This window comes from Bactrocera dorsalis, chromosome 2 (genome assembly GCF_023373825.1).
Source record: "Bactrocera dorsalis isolate Fly_Bdor chromosome 2, ASM2337382v1, whole genome shotgun sequence".
NCBI lineage: Eukaryota > Metazoa > Arthropoda > Insecta > Diptera > Tephritidae > Bactrocera > Bactrocera dorsalis.
Window position 1 is genome coordinate 56,241,416 of NC_064304.1, and position 22,349 is coordinate 56,263,764.

The 22,349-nt window shown below is 38.6% G+C and overlaps 1 protein-coding gene across 11 annotated transcripts in view; it reads left to right on the forward strand.

Annotated features, from left to right (window-relative positions):
* The window catches only part of LOC105233704 (uncharacterized), a 746,688-nt gene that overhangs the window by 143,054 nt on the left and 581,285 nt on the right, over window positions 1-22,349 (forward strand). For all 11 annotated transcript variants that reach the window (XM_049447974.1, XM_049447975.1, XM_049447973.1 and 8 more), the window contains exon 2: window positions 10,373-15,073. In XM_049447974.1, the coding sequence (XP_049303931.1) occupies window positions 10,373-15,073 (4,701 nt within the window). The remainder of the gene's footprint in view (window positions 1-10,372; window positions 15,074-22,349) is intronic.

Genomic DNA, 22,349 nt, shown 5'->3' on the forward strand with positions numbered 1-22,349 from the left:
GTATTCTATTAACCATCGAGGGCCATTCCACGAAAGAGTGGTGGTTGCAAGGTGCAGAGGCTTGCACCCCCTTGTACCTAGGTCGGCGGGATTGTCAGCACTGGCCACGTGTCGCCAAGTGGCTGATTCCACTAGGTCAAGGATTTGAGACGTTCGAATGGAAATATACGTCTTCCATGCATGTGGAGGTTTTTCTAATCAGACTAATACAATTTCGGAATCAGACCAGAAATACAATTTATATTTGGTCACATTTAGATGCGTTTGCACCATGGATACTAGTTTGGCTAGTAGTACCGCATCACATAGTTCCAGTCGTGGTAGACTTATTGTTTTTAGCGGAGCTACCTTTGCCTTGGCTACCAGTAGGTGACTGGTGGTCGCTGTGTCAGATTGTGTGCACGCATAGATGGTGGCACAATATGCCTTTTCAGAGGTATCACAGAAGCCATGTAGTTCGACTTTGTGCACTGGGGCATAATTTATCCATCGTGGGATTTATATCTGTGAGATATTATACAGATTACCCGCGAACTGGGACCACTTTTCTAAGCGAAGTGGTTTGACTTGTTTATCCCAGTCAGTTCCGTCTAGCCACAATTCTTGTATTAGAATTTTTGCTTGTATCATAATTGGCGAAAGACATCCTGCGGGGTCAAAAAGTTTTGCCACCGAGGATAAAATTTGTCTCTTTGTTACAGCTGATAGTGCGGATTTTGACTCATTAGTATAAAGTATGAAAGCTGGTCAGATATTGCATTTCATTGTATCCCCAAAGTTTTTGTTGTGCTTTCCTTTTCGAACTTAAGGAAATTAGTGTCTAATAGAATTTCTTTAGGTATGTCCTTTAAAATATTAGGGTGGTTCGCGCTTATCTTTTTCAACGGAAACCCTGCTGTGTTGAGCGCTTGTGTCACTTGTGCTAGTGAGTCGTATGCCTGTGGAAGATTGTGGCTTCCAGACAAAATGACATCTACATACGCTTGTGTTTTCAATACTTGTGTTGCCAGAGGGAATTCTGACTTTGTGTCTTCTGCCAGTTCGTGGAGTGTACGAATGGCGAGGTATGCGGCACAGTTTACGCCAAAGGTAATTTAAAGTCGCGTAGTGGACTATTGGGAGACTTTCGGAAAATAATTTGTTGAAAATCTTGATCATCTTTATGTATAACTATTTGTCGATGGAGGATGGAGTCATGTGTAGAAGTTCACGCAAGTGAGGAAAGTTCTCTGATAGCCATTCACTTGAGAGTGGCCAGAAACGATTCTTTTACATATGACTCAAGCAGCTCAGGACTTCCGGTCTTTGACCAAATATCCTCCGGGTAGCCTAAGAACATCCGTTTGAAGGCGAGCTAAAGTGAGAAGGCGAAACATCCCCTGCATAGGGTTGTGCGCTAGGTTTGGGACCCGCCACGTAAAAAAACACCCCCAATGAAAAACCACAAACAGCCCCGGATGATAGACCACCCAACTATGGCAAACGAAATGAGGACTACGAATTGAGGGCATGCAACTGAAATGTCCGGTCTCTTAATTGGGAAGGTCCCGCTGCTCAGCTGGTTGATGTCCTAGTAAAAACAAAGGCAGACATCACCGCCGTCCAAGAAATGCGATGGACGGGACAAGGACAGAGACGAGTAGGTCCTTGTGACATTTACTACAGTGGCCATATAAAGGAGCCTTGAGTGCTTGGAACGCACTTATGAGAGATGCCCTGCAACGATGTCAAAATCGTGCTTGGCGACTTTAACGCTAGGGTGGGCAAAAAAGGTATCTTTGGCACTACGATCGGTTAATTCAGCCTCCACGAGGAAACATCCCCAAATGGGTTGAGGCCCGAAATATGGTTATCTGTAGTACTAGATTCCAGCATAAGAAGATTCACCAAGCTACCTGGATGTCTCTGGATCGAAAAACTACCAACCAGATCTATCATGTTGCGATAGACGGAAGACACGTCTCCAGTATTTTAGATGTGCGTGAACTCCGAGGTCCTAACATCGACTCGGACTACTATCTTGTTGCAGCTAAGATTCGCACCCGCCTCTGTGCAGCAAAAAACACACGTCAACAAACACAAGGAAGGTTCGACGTCGAGAAGCTGCAATCACAACAGACAGCCGAATGATTTTCTACTCGGCTTGCACTCCTGCTCTCTGAGAGCACCCGTCAACAACTCGGTATAAAGAAACTGTGGGACGGCATTTCAAACTCCTTACGTACAGCTGCAACCGAAACCATTGGTTTTCGGAAAGTCCAAAAGAAGAGCTGGTACGACGCGGAGTGTCGTGTCGCAGCGGAGAGAAAACAGACTGCCTACCTCGCAACGTAACGATCGACCACAACACGTGCGGGATGGGATAGATACCGAGAGCTGAAAAGGGAAGCAAGACGCACCTGCAGACGGAAGAAAAAGGCCGAAATGCATGAGTACGAAGAGCTTGATAAGCTGGCGACAGGACAGGGCAGAAGGTTTCAAGACCGGAGCATACTCTTGTAGAACCCCAAAGGTGATCTAGTCACCGATGCCCAGAACATACTTAAATTATGGAGGGAACACTTCTCCAGCCTGCTGAATGGCAGTGAACGTACAACACCAGCAGAAGGCGAACCCGATACCCCAGTCGATGACGATGGAGCAGACGTTCCATTGCCCGACCATGAAGAAGTTCGAATAGCAATTGCCCGCCTGAAAAACAACAAATCGGCAGGGGCCGATGGATTGCCGGCCGAGCTATTCAAACACGGCGGCGAAGAGCTGATAAGGTGCATGCATCAGCTTCTTTGTAAAATATGGTCGGACGAAAGCATGCCCAACGATTGGAATTTAAGTGTGCTATGCCCAATAAAAGGAGACTCCACAATCTGCGCCAACTACCGTGGGATTAGCCTTTTCAACATCGCATATAAGGTTCTATCGAGCGTATTGGGTGAAAGATTAAAGCCTACCGTGAACAAACTTATTGGACCTTATCAGCGTGGCTTTAGACCTGGTAAGTCTACAACCGATCAAATGTTCACCATGCGCCAAATCTTGGAAAAGACCCGCGAAAGGTGAATCGACACACATCACCTCTCCGTCGGTTTTAAAGCTGCTTTCGACAGCACGAAAAGGAGCTGCCTTTATGCCGCGATGTCTGAATTTGGTATCCCCGCAAAACTAATACGGCTGTGTAAGCTGACGTTGAGCAACACGAAAAGCTCCGTCAGAATCGGGAAGGACCTCTCCGAGCCGTTCAATACCAAACGAGGTTTCAGACAAGGCGATTCCCTATGGTGCGATTTATTTAATCTGCTACTGGAGAAAATTGTTCGGGCTGCAGATTTTAATCGAGCAGGTACATTCATTTATAAGAGTGTACAACTGCTGGCGTATGCCGATGATATTGAAATCATTGGCCTCAACACCCGCGCCGTTAATTATGCTTTCTCCAGACTGAATAAGGAAGCAAAGCAAATGTGTCTGGCAGTGAACGAGGGCAAGACGAAATATCTCCTGTCATCAAACAAACAGTCGCACTCGCGACTTGGCTCTCACGTCACTGTTGACAGTCATAACTTTGAAGTTGTAGATAATTTCGTCTATCTTGGAACCAGCGTAAACACCACCAACAATGTCAGCCTAGAAATCCAACACAGGATAACTCTTGCCAACAGGTGCTACTTCGGACTAAGTAGGCAATTGAGAAGCAAAGTCCTCTCTCGACAAACAAAAACCAAACACTATAAGTCACTCATAATTCCCGTCCTGCTATGTGGTGCAGAGGCTTGGACGATGTCAACAACAGATGAGTCGACGTTGCGAGTTTTCGAGAGAAAAGTTCTGCGGAAGATTTATGGTCCTTTGCGCGTTGGCCACGGCGAATATCGCATTCGATGGAACGATGAGCTGTACGAGATATACGACGACATTGACATAGTTCAGCGAATTAAAAGACAGCGGCTACGCTGGCAAGGTCATGTTTTCCGGATGGACGAAAACACTCCAGCTCTGAAAGTATTCGATGTAGTACCCGCCGTGGGAAGCAGAGAGGAAGACCTCCACTCCGCTGGAAGGACAAGGTGGAGAAGGACCTGGCTTCGCTTGGAATATCCAATTGGCGCCACGTAGCGAAAAGAAGAAACGACTGGCGCGCTGTTGATAACTCGGCTATAATCGCGTAAGCGGTTTCTACGCCAATTAAGAAGAAGAAGAAGATTTGTCGATACATTTTTTCAACATCCCCATAGAAAACGTATTTGTACATACGCCAGTTTAGTATGAGGAGCATTAAATCTGGCTGAAGCGTGGGTCCCGTAAATGAAATGTCATTTAGGGAATTCCCTAAAGACAACTCTTACCTTTGTGGTTTTTTTGTCTGGCTTTATTACAGCATGATGAGGCAGGTAAAATGAACAGTATTTGCTGTTTATAATTTTTTCGCCAGGGCTGACTTCCACCATGTGGTCTAAATGGAGGTATTCTTCCAAAACCCTATCGTATTCTGGTTTTGGCTCGCCTTTGTAAGTAGGTTTTTTTTCATACTTAAAAACTGTTGGATAGCAGATGTGCGAGAATGACTTAAGGCGAGTGGTAGTCGTACGACGTACCGGCCATTATCTAATCGAGTAGTTGTGGATTTGTAAAAATCCTCACAATATCGATCTTCTGGGGTTGTTATTGATATGGGGAGGGGGGGGGGAGTTCTTCTATTTCCCAAAATTTCTTCAGTTGTGTATTGAGATTTCCTCAACTTTAGTTGTCATTGTTGTAACTGGTTCCGCAACTAGTCCGCTTAGGACCCATCCGAAAGTGCTATTTTGCGCCAGAAGTGTTTTTGTAATTTTCTCAACACCATCGAGAATAATTGGTGGTATGAGATCGCTGCCTAATTGAAAGTTGGGGTCTGCTAACTTAAGGTGTGAAATCTTTTGCCAATGCTTGCTATTTATATGATAGCTTGATAGCATATTGGTTAATTGCGGAAAGACAATAGCTTCTGCTGGTATGCGCCTATCTGCTTGGGAGGAAATAAGGGTAATGGGGCAGATTTTGTTTGAGTTTTGTACTACTCTTCCGCCCATGCCCGTAATTTCAAAATTAGCTAGTTTTGTTGGCAGTTGTTGCCTACTTTGTGCCCTAGACATTAGCGTTATTTTGAGCGAAGCTGGAAAAATTTGTAATGTGAAGCATTGAGTTATGTCGTTTATGGCAATAAATGCAATTGAATTTGCTTTCGCAATCTTTGAGCTTTTAGAGCTTGGCTTTGAACTTTTGGCAGCTATACTCTCGGTTGTGGAGTAGGTGCAATTGCTTTAATTAATTTCAATTGATCGGAGATCATAGCTTTCTTCGCATTGGTCTAAGCAGTTCTCATATTTGGAGCATGCTGAAGGTTTCGGTCTGATTCGTCAGATTCTACAATTGCGTCATACGCAGCTTGGAGACGTGTCCAGAAATTGCTTAGATTTTCTTTTTTGATTTCTAGTACCGATTCAGAATTGTCTTGAATCGGTAAAGATGGAAATCGAGTGCAGTATCGAATTAGACTGTCACTCTCAGAAATGAACTTAGTATATGAAATATCTTTCAGCTTTTTTTGCTTTGTAGCACCTTGCTTTGAGCGTGTAGCTTCAGCAGGTGTACATGGGCTCTTTTCTTCAGAAATAGTTTTTTGTACTTGTAGTTATTGTGTTGATTTAGATTCCATCGAATCTCCGTTCATTTAGATAATATGATAAAATTGAAAACATAAGAAGAAAAAAAGAAATTCTCTCAGTGTACTTCGGATAATAATAAGTACGTGTGAGACCTTTAAGATAAAAAGTTTTATTTTTGTTGTATACGCAATGTATCAATTCGTTAGCGGTTTTCGTTTTTTATTCCCGGTGCTTCTGTATTTAGCTTTTTTTTTAATCTTTCGTACTCATAAGTTAATAACGGGTGATTTTTTTGAGGTTAGGATTTTCATGCATTAGTATTTGACAGATCACGTGGGATTTCAGACATGGTGTCAAAGAGAAAGATGCTCAGTATGCTTTGACATTTCATCATGAATAGACTTACTAACGAGCAACGCTTGCAAATCATTGAATTTTATTACCAAAATCAGTGTTCGGTTCGAAATGTGTTTCGCGCGCGTGTTTTGTTCAGCGATGAGGCTCATTTCTGGTTGAATGGCTACGTAAATAAGCAAAATTGCCGCATTTGGGGTGAAGAGCAACCAGAAGCCGTTCAAGAACTGCCCATGCATCCCGAAAAATGCACTGTTTGGTGTGGTTTGTACGCTGGTGGAATCATTGGACCGTATTTTTTCAAAGATGCTGTTGGACGCAACGTTACGGTGAATGGCGATCGCTATCGTTCGATGCTAACAAACTTTTTGTTGCCAAAAATGGAAGAACTGAACTTGGTTGACATGTGGTTTCAACAAGATGGCGCTACATGCCACACAGCTCGCGATTCTATGGCCATTTTGAGGGAAAACTTCGGACAACAATTCATCTCAAGAAATGGACCCGTAAGTTGGCCACCAAGATCATGCGATTTAACGCCTTTAGACTATTTTTTGTGGGGCTACGTCAAGTCTAAAGTCTACAGAAATAAGCCAGCAACTATTCCAGCTTTGGAAGACAACATATCCGAAGAAATTCGGGCTATTCCGGCCGAAATGCTCGAAAAAGTTGCCCAAAATTGGACTTTCCGAATGGACCACCTAAGACGCAGCCGCGGTCAACATTTAAATGAAATTATCTTCAAAAAGTAAATGTCATGAACCAATCTAACGTTTCAAATAAAGAACCGATGAGATTTTGCAAATTTTATGCGTTTTTTTTTAAAAAAAAGTTATCAAGCTCTTAAAAAATCACCCTTTACTTGCGTATAGGAGCGATAATGCAAAACAGAGAAAAAGCTTTATGTGCAGACGTAAGATGCTGAAGAAAAATGTATATATATATTTTTTATTTGTTTGCAATCCTGCTTGCTTGTGCTATAACAAGAACAAGGGGTATTGCAGGACAGGTGCCGATTTGGTCTGAAAAAAAAGGCAAACGAAATTTTTAATTAGTAAGGATGCTGTTATAGACCCTACCTAAGGGAACACGAAAAAAATTTTTTTTTTTTGAAAAATTGCCACTGCCTGAAAATAAAAGTCATTTTTTACGCTTTTTTTGAAATTCCTGAATTTTTTGTAAATATTAAAAACAAAGGATTAAGGACTATATAAAGGTAAAGGATAAAGGATGATATAAAGAAGGATTTACACAAGTAAATCGGTTTTATAGTGTGGAAAAAAGTAGTTTAGAGAAAAACGTTTTTAAAAAGGGGGTCTACCTAGCTACCGGGTTAGGTACTGCGTCATTACAGTAACTGTAGCTCTTAAAATAATTTTAATTTTTAAAAATCCTTTGGAGGATATGTTCTTAAGGGTCTAAACTTTGAATATATGAAAAAAATAGAATTTTTCAAAATTCTAGAGTAGAATACCCCCTTAAACACTGTATTGTATGTAGATGTATTTATTTTTGAGTCTGCAAACTCAAACCCCTCAACCCCTCAAAATTTTTAGTAAATGCCCTAAAAAAATTATGAAACCCATATGAGCTCTTAATATTGATAATAACCCGTGCCGCAACGACGATTTATTTCCCATTTAAATAACATGGGGTTTTCGTACTTTTTGTAATTAATTTTTTCTTTGCGAAACCAATTGATGCATTGCTGCGGCACCGAATTATTTTCGTAGGAGATATAACACTTAATTCCATTGGAGAAATTTGAACATTTATTAAAAATATGGGTGTTGAGAAAAAGGAGTGGAGGAATAAACTAGGTCAGTGTAATTGTTGTAGAATCCGTTCATATTCCATTGGAGAAATCTGAACATTTATTAGTAATATGGGTGTTGAGAAAAAGGAGTGGAGGAATAATAAAGTTATTGATCTTCATGGTATATGAGGTGAGATATAATCCGTAGGTGGAGAAAGATTGAAATTGTCTGTAGAGAGTGCGAGAGTTTGGATGTTAAGAGAATCTGTTGTGGATGTTTTAGGAATGAGTGGTATGCTTATTTTGGTTGCGTTTGTTTTTGTTGGGGGAAGCATTAGGTTAGGACGGTTTTTTGTTGTTTCTTTTGTAGTTACATTTGGTGAGTTTAGATGGTTATATATTACGAAATTGGTTCTGTTTTCTTTCATGGTTTGCTTTTGTTGTGGAAGAGGATAAGCTGTTGGAGATTTTAGTACAGTGTCTGTGGAGAGTGGTAGGGAGGAGATGATGAGCGGTGGGAAACCACGTGCTTGTTTGAATTTTCTTTTGTAACTGAAGCGAAAGAAGTGTTTGCGGGGGGTCGGGGGTAATTCTTGCTTGTATAGTCTTAGTGCTTCTCGCATTGAGCATTTGAAGAGGAAGGAAAATCGCCTGAGCAACTTGCACAAAAGGTGCGGTTGCAAGGCGAGGAGAAATGAGGAGGGGAATTGCACATATCGCAGGCTAGATTGTTGCAACGTTTCGTTGTGTAGCCTAAAAGCTGGCAACTTTTACACCTCATGGTGTTAGGGAAATATGATCTAATTCTCATTGTGCGCCATGCGACTTCGATTTTTTCTGGAAGTTTGTAGAGGTCAAATGAAAGAAAAACCACTCTACTAGGTCTTTGTTTGCCTCTATATTTTTAGTGAATTTATAAACGGGCGGTAACTCCCCGATCTTTTAAATTTTCAACAAATTCTTCTTCTGCAATGTCGTTTAGAAATAGAGCGTAAATGGTACCTTTAGAGCAATTCAAATTGTCGTGTAACATTTAATTTCTTTGTTGTTAGAAATTTTCCAGCGATTTTCCGATTTTTAACAAGTAAAAGTAGATTTCCATCACGTAATTTGGTGATAGATAAAATTTCCTTACTTATTGATTCTAAGCTTTTATGCACAGCAAAACAACAGTATTTGGAAAGAGTTTTGTTCGAAACAAAGCAAACCTATTTTCCGAAGTTAGGCAGCCCTGGGGCCATAATAAATCAAATATTCACTAATATGCACTGTTTTTTTACGCGAGTTAGTACGATCAAAGTAAAACGAAAGACGTGCACTTATATGCAGGGAGGAATATGAGAATAAAGCGTAAAGCTCAAAAGAAAACCCGCGATTAGAAAACACGTCCGCTCAATGAGAGAGATAGTCGAAGACTACGATAACAAAACATCTTCACATCTTTGGTAGGAAAAGCTAAATTTGCACATTTGAAAACACTAAGCCTATCACGGCTCGGACTGAATGGTGCACTTACTTATGTTATCAAAAATAAATTCAGTTGTCCAATCCCATCTCAAATTAACCAATCACAAAATGTATCTTTGGTCAGATTCAGAAATAGTTTTAGCATGACTAGAAAATCCTCTCTATATCTAGAAAACTTATGTATCTAACCACATATCTCAAATATAAGACTTCTTTGGCCCAGAAAAATTGCGAAGTGCAGATAATCCAACGAATCTAGGGACAAAAGGCTGCAAACCCCCTAACCTCACCAGCACTATCCTCTGGTGGAAAACTTATGTATCTAACCGCATATCTCAAATATTAGACTTCTTTGGCACAGAAAAATTGGTAAGTGCAGATAATTCAGCGAATCTAGGGACAAGAGGCTGCAAACCCCTTAACCTCACCAGCACTACCCTCTGGTGGAATGGTCTTATGTGGCTAACAGAATCACAAGAATTCTAGCCAAAATTTACCGCCCCCAATATCTTAGCTCCTGAAAGTTGGAAAATTTAACATTTTCATATCACTCCAGATGAGGACGATATACTACTCCGATTTTCATCACTCCCCAGAGCACTAAGAGTTTAAAATTACCCAAAGGTTTGGACAAAAAATGTAAGGCATAACAAATGATCCTTCCCCACAACTATCGCGCTCCGACCTGCAACATGCTAAGATCAGCCTCATCATGTATACACAAGCTCGCTTTTACAGTCGGGAGGAATCAAAGTTACTCCAAATACGACCATTTTAAATCCATTCTTGGACATCCCTGTGTTATACCTGAGAAATCTCATTTTATTCACTCAGAAATCCCTTGAAATTAAGTACATAAATAAAATCAACCGACAATTAATTATATTGTTCTTTTTTAAAAATTAAAAAACCATAATAAAAACTGAGTTTACCCCCCATACACCAAGTGAAAACTAAGTGCAATAAACAAAGATTTCTTTTTGTTTTAATAAGTAACAAATTTAAACTTTCAGGGAATTATTATAATGACTAATCGAAAAATTAAAACTAGATTGAGTCAAAACAAATTTTCTTATTGGTATTATTCCTACCAACATATATGTATATGTGGGTCAAAACTTAGAAATCTCTGATAATAATTTTATGTTTGCAGGCAATCACATTTCATTGGATGATTTAACCACATGTGGAGTGAAAGATAAAATTAATATTCGAGCATTGCCAAAGGATTTGGGTCAAAACGAAGACATAACCGCAGTTTATGCGAATAAAAAAGATTTTGAACAAACTGATGATGTAAAACAAGCTTTCTCTTCTGCACCTAAAAGCGAAACTGAATGTGAGCCTATTGATGGCATACCTGACATCTCAAAACTTAGGCCAAACGGAGAATCATTCAACAATTTGTTTTTTAAGGAAAATGTAAGCCCTAAGTACGAAACATCGCATAATAATTTGGATAACATGGAAGACTTAACCCCACAGTATGAGAGTAAACATCATTCTGGACCAACCGATAATGTAAAAGAAGCTTTCACACCTGATGACGAAACCAAAAATGAATGTCAGTCCATTCTGAGCATATCTGATTTTTCAAAACCAATATCACGTGGAAATTCCCTTAACAATTTGGCTTTCACGGAAGTAGTAATAACAGAATATGAAAATCAAAATAGTTCTCAACCAACTGATGATATCAAAGAAACGGTCGCATCTGCAAAAATGGAAAATCCAAATCCCTCTAAACCAGGTGACGATATCAAAAAAACGCACACAACGAAACATAAAAGTGAAAGTGAGGTTCTTAATGATTTGGACCACACAGAAGACGTAACATCAGTTTTTAATCAGACAAAAAATTCTAAATCAACTGGTAATGTAGACATAGCTTTTATATCTCAAAAAAATTATAACGAATATGAATCGCTTGATAAAATATCTGATATTTCAAGATCGATAACTCAAGTGCCTAACAATCTGGCACAATCCATTCATGACAATACAAACCATTCAGAACCAGTTTATAATCTGATAGGGGCTCATAAATACGAAGTGCATGCAGAAGCACCCAACGTTCAAAATAAGGACATAGTCATAGTTTGTGAGAATTATAGCGAATATGAGCCGCTTGATAAAGTATCTGATATTTTAAGATCGACAACTCATGGAGAAGTGCATAACAATTTAGCAACTTCCGTTCAACGGGCTCATACATCTGAAGTGCAAACCATAACGCCCAAAAACTTTTCTCAAAACAAAGACGTAGCCATAGTTCGTGAGAATATAAAAGGATTTGAAGTAATCGATAATGTAGATGCTTTCACATCAGAAACCGAACATGGAAATGAATGTGAGCCTGTTGATAGCATATCGGAAGTTTCACAACCCTTAACACAAAGAAAATCACGTATCAATTTGGCTAATATGGAATGTGTAACCACAGTTTACGAAAATAAAAATCATTCTGAACCAATTGCTGATATAAAAGAAGCTTTGATATATGCAATCACCGAAGAAAATGAACTAAAGTCTATTGATAGTATCAGTGATATTTCACAATTCATGTCTTATGAAAAATCCCGCTACAGTTCGGTTAATAAAGTAGACGTACCCCCACAGTATCGTTCTGAACCAATTGATGATACAAAAGAAGCTTTCACTTCCGAAGTCAAAACCATAAACACCATCGATGCCACATCTGATTTTTCAAAATCCATAACATCACTTAACAATTTGCCTTATAAGGAAGTAGTTATTACAAAACATGAAAATCAAAACCATTCTGAACCAACTGATGATATCAAAGAATCGACCACATCTGCAATGGACCAGGAAAGTGAGAATGAAGCTTTTAATGGCGTAACTAATATTTCCAAACCAATAGAACATGAAGAATCCCTTAACAATTTGGCTTCTAAGGAAGTTGTAATTACAGGAGATGAAAATCAAATCCCTTCTCTACCATCCGACGATATCAAAGAAACCGTCGCATCTACATTTAAAGAAAAATATGACAGAGAGACCTTTGATGGATTAACTGATATTTCCAAACCCATAACCCATGAAGAATCGCTTAATAATATGGCTTATAAGCAAGTGGTACAAACAAAATTTGAAAATCAAAGTCACCCTCAACCAGGTGACGATATCAAAGAAACGAAAACATCTACAACGAAACTGGAAAGTGAAGGTGAGTCTTTTAATGATTTGGATCACTCAGAAGGTGTATCACCAGTACTTATTCAGTCAAATAGTTTAGAATTAACCAGTAATGTAAAAAGAGCTTTCATATCTGAAATAAAAAATTATAACGAATATGAATCACTTGATAAAAAATCTAACATTACAAGATCGATATTTCATGGAAAAGCGGGTAACAATTTGGCGACAACCATTCATGGCAAAAACAATTCTGAACCAATTTATAATGTGAAAGGTGCTCATACATCTGAAGTGCAAGATGAAGCGGCCAACAATTTGACTCAAAATAAAGACATAACTATAGTAAGTAAGAATAAAAAAGGATTTGATTTAATTACTAAAGTAGAGACTTTCACATCTGAAGCCGAACACGGAAATGAATGTGAGCCTATTGAGAGCATACCTGATATTTCACAGCCCCTATCACAGAGAGAATCGGGTAACAATTTGGATAACACATTATATGAAAACAAAAATCATTCTGAACCAACTCTTGATGTAAAAGAAGTTTTCACATCTGCAATCAACAACGGAAATAGACCTAATTCTGTTAATAGTATCTCTAACATTGCACAACCTAAATCATATGGAAAATCTCGTAACAATTTGGTTTTCAAGGAAGACATAACACCAATTTATGCAAATAAAAAACATTTTGAATCAAATGATAATGTAAAAGAAGCTTGCGCATCTCAAATTAAAAATGATAAAGAGAATGAGTCGGTTGATAATATTGCCGATATTTCAAAATTTTTTAATCATGGAGTAGCGTGTAAAAATTTGATTCTCAAAAAAGAAATAACCACAGTTGATGACAATAAAAACCAATTTGAGCCAACTTGTTATGTTAGATGTCAGTCCCCATTTGAAGTCCAAAATGAAGCGCCTAACCATTTCACACAAAGCAAAGACAAAGCTGAAATTTATGACGTTGAAAAAGGGTTTGAACCAATTGATGTTGTAAAAGAAGCTTTAATAGGTGCAACTGAAAACAAAAAAGCATTTGAGCTTATTGAAAGTATATCTAGTATTTCACAACCCTTAAGAAATAGAGAATCTCGTAATACTTTGGCTAACAAGGAAATCGTAACCACAGTTCTTTCTGAATCAGATGATGATGCTAAAAACACTTTCCTTTCTGCATTGAAAATCGTGAATGAATGTGAGCCTTTTGATAGCATACCTGTTATTTCAAAGCTTGTACCAGATGGAGAATCGCCTAACAATATGTCTTATAAAAAGGGAATATTTGCAGGAAATGAAGTTAACAATTATTTTGAACCAACTAATGATGTCAAAGAAGCGATCACATCAGCAAAGAAACTGGAAAATGAAAGTGAGTCTCTGGACGGCGTAACTAACGTTTTAAACCCCATAACAAAAGAAGAATCGGGTTTAAGTTCGGTTCATACGGAAGACATAACTACAATATTAAATCGGTCAAATAATTCTGAATCAACTGATAATGTAAATGATGCTTTCGCATTCCAAATAAAAAATTATGTGGATTATGAGTCAAATGAAGAAATATTTAATATTTCAAGATCGATAGCTAATGAGGAATTGCTTAACAATGCGGTAACTCCAGTTAATGACAATAAGAAACATTTTGAACGAATTTATAATGCGAAAGAGCCTCATATATTCGAAGAGCAAAAAGAAGCCCCCAACAATTTGATGCAAAACAAAGCCATAAACAAAGTTTATGAGAATACAAAAGATTTAGAACCAATCAATGATGTAATAGAGGCTTTAACAGGTAAAAACGAAAACATAAATATATGTGAGTCTATTGATAGCATATCAGATCTTTCAAAGCCCGCACTTCATGGACAATCACTTAACAATATGTCTCATAAGGAGGGAATAATAGCAGGACATGAAAATCAAAATATTTCTGAACCGACTGTGGATGTCAATGGAAGGGTCAAAACTGCAATGAAGGAGGAAAGTGAAAGTGAGTCTGTTGAAGGCGTAACTGATATTTTAAACCTCATAACACGAGGAAAATGGGGTTTCAAATTAGTTCACACGAAAGACATTACAACAGTATATGAAAATACAAATCATTCTGAACCAATTGATGACGCAAACGAAGCTTTCACATCTGCAATGAAAAACGCAAATGAATGTGCTAATAGCGTATCTGAGAATTCGAAACCCGTATCACAAGAACCGTTCAACAATGTGTCTTATATGCCTGGAGTTGCAGATGATAACAAGAAAACGCTGACATCTTCAATGAAACAGGAAAGTGAATGTGAGCCTACTATTCTCATATCTGATATTTCAAACCCTATAGCACATTTGGTTGAGAAAAAAAACGAAAGCCTAGATCAAGAGAATACAAAGCTTTCTGAGCTAATTGATTATGAAAAAGGAACTCTCAGTTTTGCAGTCAAACTCGAAAATAAATGTGTACTTGTTGATGGCTTATCTGTTATTCCAAACCCTAAAGCAGATGAAGAATCCATCAATGATTTTGTTTACAAAGCAAGCGTTACCCCAATAGAGGAAACCAAAAGCAATTCTGAACCACTTGACCTTTTAAAAGAGGACTTTAAATTTGCAGTAAGAAGCGAAATAGAACGAGAGCTCTTTAATGGAGAGAAATCATTTGGATTGGAAACGGTCGTTGCTTTGCATGAACAAGGTATGTATGATACAACTTCAATGTTATTACCTATAAATTATGTTAAATTAATTATCATTATAAACCAGTAAATGCAAACGTTTTATTCTCCTGCAATTTGCAAGGATGAAAGCCAAGAAAATACCTCCAAATGTTGGTAAAGCTGTATATTAAAAAATGGTGGGAGAGTGAATGTTCTGTTCTCTAATTTTTCAACATTTTATACTCTTGCAACTTACAAGGATTAAAGCGAGGAAATACGTTCAGGTATATAGTTATGTATATGACAAGTTCACATCTGCTCCAATGTTACTAGAAAAATTCGCTTTCTCAATATTATTAAGATAACAGACATATATGCGGTATAAAGTCATCCGGAAATTCGAAAATATTCATATTAGGACCAAGGGAAGTATTGACCCGATTCAACTCATTTTTAACAAACATACGTACTGGAAAGTGTTCTATCTCACACATTGTCCGATATTTTCGGTAAAAAGTCGACTACAACTATGTACAATATTCGATACCTTGTGACTTGAACAGTTTTCGTTAGATTTATACAATTTGTGGTAATAAAGTAATAGAAGCAATATTGGCGTAAAGTTCTATCGCGGTATATTAATTGTTTCTTGATTTATACATTGGAGAGTGAACGAATCAGATTGGATTTAAAATTGTGTTGCATGGAAAGTAGGCATACTTTTTGCTCAATTCGCACTGAAACATAAGAATGTGAGGGGAATGTAACATATCAAATTTGGTTGAAATCCGTCAGATGGGTCTCAAAATGCCACGGCCATAGTCCAATTTTTACACCGCAAACTCTCTCATACCATCTCGGGTGTAAAACTCAATGTCTTTGGGGATTCAGTTACAGATTTATCGAGCTTTTAGTGCTTTTTAACAGTTTAAAAAAAAAACAATCAATTTAAAGTTTTTACAGTTAATTTATACATTATTTATTTAAAAAAAAATTTAACAATATTAAAAATAGCGTCCTAAAAGATGACACTGAAACATAAAAACCAAATAAATCATTAATCAGTACGAATGCAGATGTCGCTGGGTTTACAATAAAAAAAATTGAAAACTGAAAAAATTTCGAAGTTCAGATTCTGGTCATTCGTAGCGGGGTCACGTTTTTTTAACTTTCTTGCCCACAAGTGCTCCTCGCCACTGCGATCCCCAATGCCAACTTATAGTGCTACGAGTGTAAGTATTTTAATTAAGAGCTTAATTTTGGTACTTTATATGCTTTTGGTTAATAGCATTCGTTGTTTTTCAAAATTCAATGGTGTTACAAAATCATATCCTCTCGTACGGGAATAAAATAATAGAAAATGAGTTTACGGTGCTTTACTAATCAAATCGATGTTGAAAGACAACTGGCAAAGAAATGGTTGTACACCACTCAGAATTTATTGTTCTGTATTGTTCTATGTTGTAGGTTATGGCGATATGTTCAGTTTCTAAAAAACAGGCAACCATTTGCTTGGAAGTGCTTAGTGCGTGTTAATTTTTACCAGAAGTAAAAATAAGCCAAAAGAATATATAATATTTTGAAGTGCACCGAAATGTGTACGCTTTATTTATACTCTTAAGACTAATTTATTACTTATTTGTTTAGGATTGCTTTTGTGGTGATAGTGCATTTCAATTGTGCAACTCAAGATTGTTTTGATGTTTGGTTCTATTATATTATATCATCAAGCTACCTGGCTGTCTCCGGATCGAAAAACCACCAACCAGATCGATCATGTTGTGATAGACGGAAGACACGTCTCCAGTGTTTTAGATGTGCGTGCGCTCCGAGGTCCTAACATCGACTCGGACCACTATCTTGTTGCAGCTAAGATTCGCACCCGCCTCTGTGCAGCAAAAAACGCACGCCAACAAACACAAGGAAGGTTCGACGTCGAGAAGCTGCAATCACAACAGACAGCCGAGCGATTTTCTACTCGGCTTGCACTCCTGCTCTCTGAGAGCACTCGTCAACAACTCGGTATAAGGGAACTGTGGGACGGCATTTCAAACTCCTTACGTACAGCTGCAACCGAAACCATTGGTTTTCGGAAGGTGCAAAAGAACAGCTGGTACGACGAGGAGTGCCGTGTCGCAGCAGAGAGAAAACAGGCTGCCTACCTCGCAACGTTACGATCGACCACAACACGTGCGGGATGGGATAGATACCGAGAGTTGAAGAGGGAAGCGAGACGCATTTGTAGACAGAAAAAGAAAGAGGCCGAAATGCGTGAGTACGAAGAGCTTGATAAGCTGGCCGACAGGGGTAATGCTCGAAAATTCTACCAAAAGATGCGGCGGCTTACAGAAGGTTTCAAGACCGGAGCATACTCATGTAGAACCCCCAAAGGTGATCTAGTCACCGATGCCCAGAGCATACTTAAATTATGGAGGGAACACTTCTCCAGCCTGCTGAATGGCAGTGAACACACAACGCCAGGAGAAGACGAACCCGATTCCCCAATCGATGACGATGGAAAAGACGTTCCATTGCCCGACCAAGAAGAAGTTCGAATAGCAATTACCCGCCTGAAGAACAACAAAGCGGCGGGGACGGATGGATTGCCAGCCGAGCTATTCAAACACGGCGGCGAAGAACTGATAAGGAGCATGCATCAGCTTCTTTGTAAAATATGGTCGGACGAAAGCATGCCCAACGATTGGAATTTAAGTGTGCTATGCCCAATCCATAAAAAAAGGAGACCCCACAATCTGCGCCAACTACCGTGGGATTAGCCTCCTTAATATCGCGTATAAGGTTCTATCGAGCGTATTGTGTGAAAGATTAAAGCCCACCGTCAACAAACTGATTGGACCTTATCAGTGTGGCTTCAGACCTGGTAAATCAACAACCGACCAGATATTCACCATGCGCCAAATCTTGGAAAAGACCCGTGAAAGGAGAATCGACACACATCACCTCTTCGTCGATTTTAAAGCTGCTTTCGACAGTACGAAAAGGAGCTGCCTTTATGCCGCAATGTCTGAATTTGGTATCCCCGCAAAACTAATACGGCTGTGTAAACTGACATTGAGCGGGACCAAAAGCTCCGTCAGGATCGGGAAGGACCTCTCCGAGCCGTTCGATACCAAACGAGGTTTCAGACAAGGCGACTCCCTATCGTGCGATTTCTTCAATCTGCTGCTGGAGAAAATAGTTCGAGCTGCAGAACTTAATCGAGCAGGTACAATCTTTTATAAGAGTGTACAGCTGCTGGCGTATGCCGATGATATTGATATCATCGGTCTCAACACCCGCGCCGTTAGTTCTGCTTTCTCCAGACTGAACAAGGAAGCAACGCAAATGGGTCTGGCAGTGAACGAGGGCAAGACGAAATATCTCCTGTCATCAAACAAACAGTCGTCGCACTCGCGACTTGGCACTCACGTCACTGTTGGCAGTCATAACTTTGAAGTTGTAGATAATTTCGTCTATCTTGGAACCAGCGTAAACACCACCAACAATGTCAGCTTTGAAATCCAACGCAGGATAACTCTTGCCAACAGGTGCTACTTCGGACTAAGTAGGCAATTGAGAAGCAAAGTCCTCTCTCGACGAACAAAAACCAAACTCTATAAGTCACTCATAATACCCGTCCTGTTATATGGTGCAGAGGCTTGGACGATGACAACATCTGATGAGTCAACGTTGCGAGTTTTCGAGAGAAAAGTTCTGCGAAAGATTTATGGTCCTTTGCGCGTTGGCCACGGCGAATATCGCATTCGATGGAACGATGAGCTGTACGAGATATACGGCGACATTGACATAGTTCAGCGAATTAAAAGACAGCGGCTGCGCTGGCTAGGTCATGTTGTCCGAATGGACGAAAACACTCCAGCTCTGAAAGTATTCGACGCTGTACCCGCCGGGGGAAGCAGAGGAAGAGGAAGACCTCCACTCCGTTGGAAGAACCAAGTGGAGAAGGACCTGGCTTCGCTTGGAATATCCAATTGGCGCCACGTAGCGAAGAGAAGAAACGACTGGCGCGCTGTTGTTGACTCGGCTATAATCGCGTAAGCGGTGTCTACGCCAGTAAAGAAGAAGAAGAATCGACACGAGCCTTTTTTAAGCGATTGGCAAATTGTGTGGGATCCATCGTGAACAAATTTTTTACAGTTAAATGTTCTTGCTATATTGAATTATGTTAGTCCCACTAATGCCTATACTTGTCTCAATCTTACGATAAGCCACATGACGACCTGGCACAATCAGTTTGCACGCAACATCATAGTTTAAGGAATAACAACTAATTTTGGACGACCTTTTAGAAACTCGTCTTAGAGTGATCTATCGATTAAATTCCCCATACTATCATACATAATACCATGTCAAACGATAAAACTGTGAGTTTACAGTTTGTAATACTAGCATTTCCAAATCCCGAAATGTAAAAGAGAACTTACGTAATAGTTTTGTTCACTTAACGGTTGTTTGTATCATCTAAAAATAATCGAGATAGATTAACCCTATATCCCTGCATATATAAATGATCAGGATGGTGAGACGAGTTGAAATACGGGTGACTGCCTGTGTGTACGTCCGTCCATCTAACCGTCTGTCTGTCTGTGCAAGCGATAATTTAAGTAAAACTTTAGATATCTCAGTGAAACATGGTACGTAAGTTTCTTAGCAAAAAAAAAGAAGACTAGTTCCTAGATGGACGTAACGTAACCACGTCCCCAAAACGTCATTCAAACGAAAGACTATAAAATGCCATAACCAAACACTAAAATAGCGTGGAATGCTCGATATATGAAAAATATGTCACAAAGCACCCCACGCTTTTCTCACAATAAAGCCAGAATTTTTCTTTTATTACTATTGTTAGTTTATGCACAGAATTATTTTTCACTCTTTAGTTTGATATGCCTTAAAGGCGTGTTTTTTAGTTTTTTTTTAAACTATATTTATTTTTAATTTTTTAATTTGATGTGAGAAACCCCAAATTTGTTAAAATATGAACTATGATATGTAGTATTGGCTAAGTAAATCCATCATTAAATGATAATGATATTTATGATGTCCCGCGGGAACCAAAAAAGTAACAGTACAAACTTGGCTTAATCCATTTCTATTGTTCTTGACTAGCATTAATAATTCATGTGGCCGACCCGGAAAGTAGGTAAACTAGGTAGGTGGGTTGTCTCATTTTTTTCAGGTAGAAAGGTTCAGATATTAGGTAGGTACAATATTTCTTTGTGTATTTTAAATTATTACGAATTCTTATTTTATATTGAAAGAATCTATTTTTTCTTTTATGAGAATTACCAATATTGTGAAATAGTATAAATGAATATAACTTAATTCGTATTCTCCGGCATTAGATTCGGTGACAATTTTTGAAAAGCTCACACGACGTGACAGCCAAAGCTTAAAAAAAGGAGTTTTCTATTGCAGTTGCTTTTCGGACTAGTTTAAAACTAGTATCTGAATTTTTTTTACTACAAAAATTCTATTATAAGTATATATTATTTTTTTATTAGTTAAAAGTCACATGTTTTGCATTATTTGATATTATTTCTTCTGGTGCGCGGTTATATATGCATACTGTATATCTATACAAAGTATACTATCTTTAAGGATATACATACATACATACATACATATTTCAGTATATACATATGCTATTCAAATGTCACCGAAACTAGTTTTAAATAGATGTTGCATCTTTTTGTTGAGCTGCTTAAACTTACTATCGCCTTAGTACAGTGTTGCTCAAATATTCTAGGTTTCAGTACCACTTAAAAAAGTTACAAACAAACACATACATACACACCATTGAAGCTAATAAAAGCGTATTGAAAACTACTAAAAAGATCTATAACTAAATACGTCAAAGACAATAAATTTTATCCACGAAATAGTGTGAGAGGCCTTTAAAAAGTCGGCGTCAAAATGGATCGATAGGCGTGGCACCGCCCTGCTTTAGATGAAATCACATAACCCGGAGTTTTAAAAAAATTATGGCAATGAAAATGAGTGAGCCTGTTTTACTCTTAACAGTGTATCTTTTCGCTTAAAATAGATAAAATTAGGCGAAAACTTGACCTAGCCCCCAGTTTCACAACATCCGACATCACATCTCATCACATCACGTCACGTCACAACACCTCATCACACAACACTTCACAACACACACGCATCTAAAACCGCTCATCCACAGACCTTAAATACATATGTAGAAGAGGTGCAAATTGAATTTTGTATGATGTTCGATTGGACGGCCAACAGGGCTAACAAACTTGAAGTACGGCATTCATCATTCTCGCTGCTATTTAGCTGAAATGAGCACGTTCTCTGGCAGAAATAAATATAAAATGACTGATCTCACACGAGAATGAATAAAGAGAAATGCTTTGAAGAAAAAATATGCAAAGTTTCATATGCGTGATTATTTTGTATTATATGAACTATTTTTTCCCAAAAATGGTAACAATTTTATTTTTTTTCAAAATGGGAAAAAATTACATAAAAATTAAAAATTACGAATTCCTTGTAACCATATACTTACATACTTATATTAATCAATATGTGAATTAACATGATGAATCTTAGGAAGCACATTTTCCATATAGCCAGACGGGTGAGTGACATATAGAATTTGGTCCTTCTTTGTTGAGAGAGGACTTTACTTCTCAATTGCCTAAATTGTTGTTGGTGTTAATACTGGTTCCAAGAGAGACGGAATTATATACGCCTTTGAAGTTTTGACTGTCACTGGGACGTAGGAGTCAAGTCGGTAGTGCCACGACTGTTTGTTTGATGACAGAAGATATTTCGTTTTGCCTTCGATCACTATCAGACCCATGTGCTTCGCTTCCTTGTCCAGTCTGAAGAAAGCGCAACTAACGGCGCGGTTGTTGAGACCAATGATATCAATATCCTAGGCCACAGTTTTTCACTCTTATAGAAGATTTTACATTCCCTATTTAGTTCTGCATCTCGAATTATTTTATCTAGAGGTAGATTGAAGAAGCCGCACGATAGAGAGTCGCCTTGTTTGAAGGACAAGGAGAGGTCCTTCTTAATACTGAGGGAGATTTTAGTGTAGCTCAACGTCAGTATACACATTTGCGGGGATACCAAAATCAGATATCGCGACAAAAAGACAGCCCCTTTTCCTACTGACAAAAGTATCCTTAAAATCGACGAAGAGGTGGTGCGTGTCGATTCTCTTCTCACGCGTCTTTTCAAAGATCTGCCGCATGGTGAATATTTAGGTAGTTGTTAATTTTCCAAGTCTAAAACCACTCTGATAAGGAAGTTCTTAGA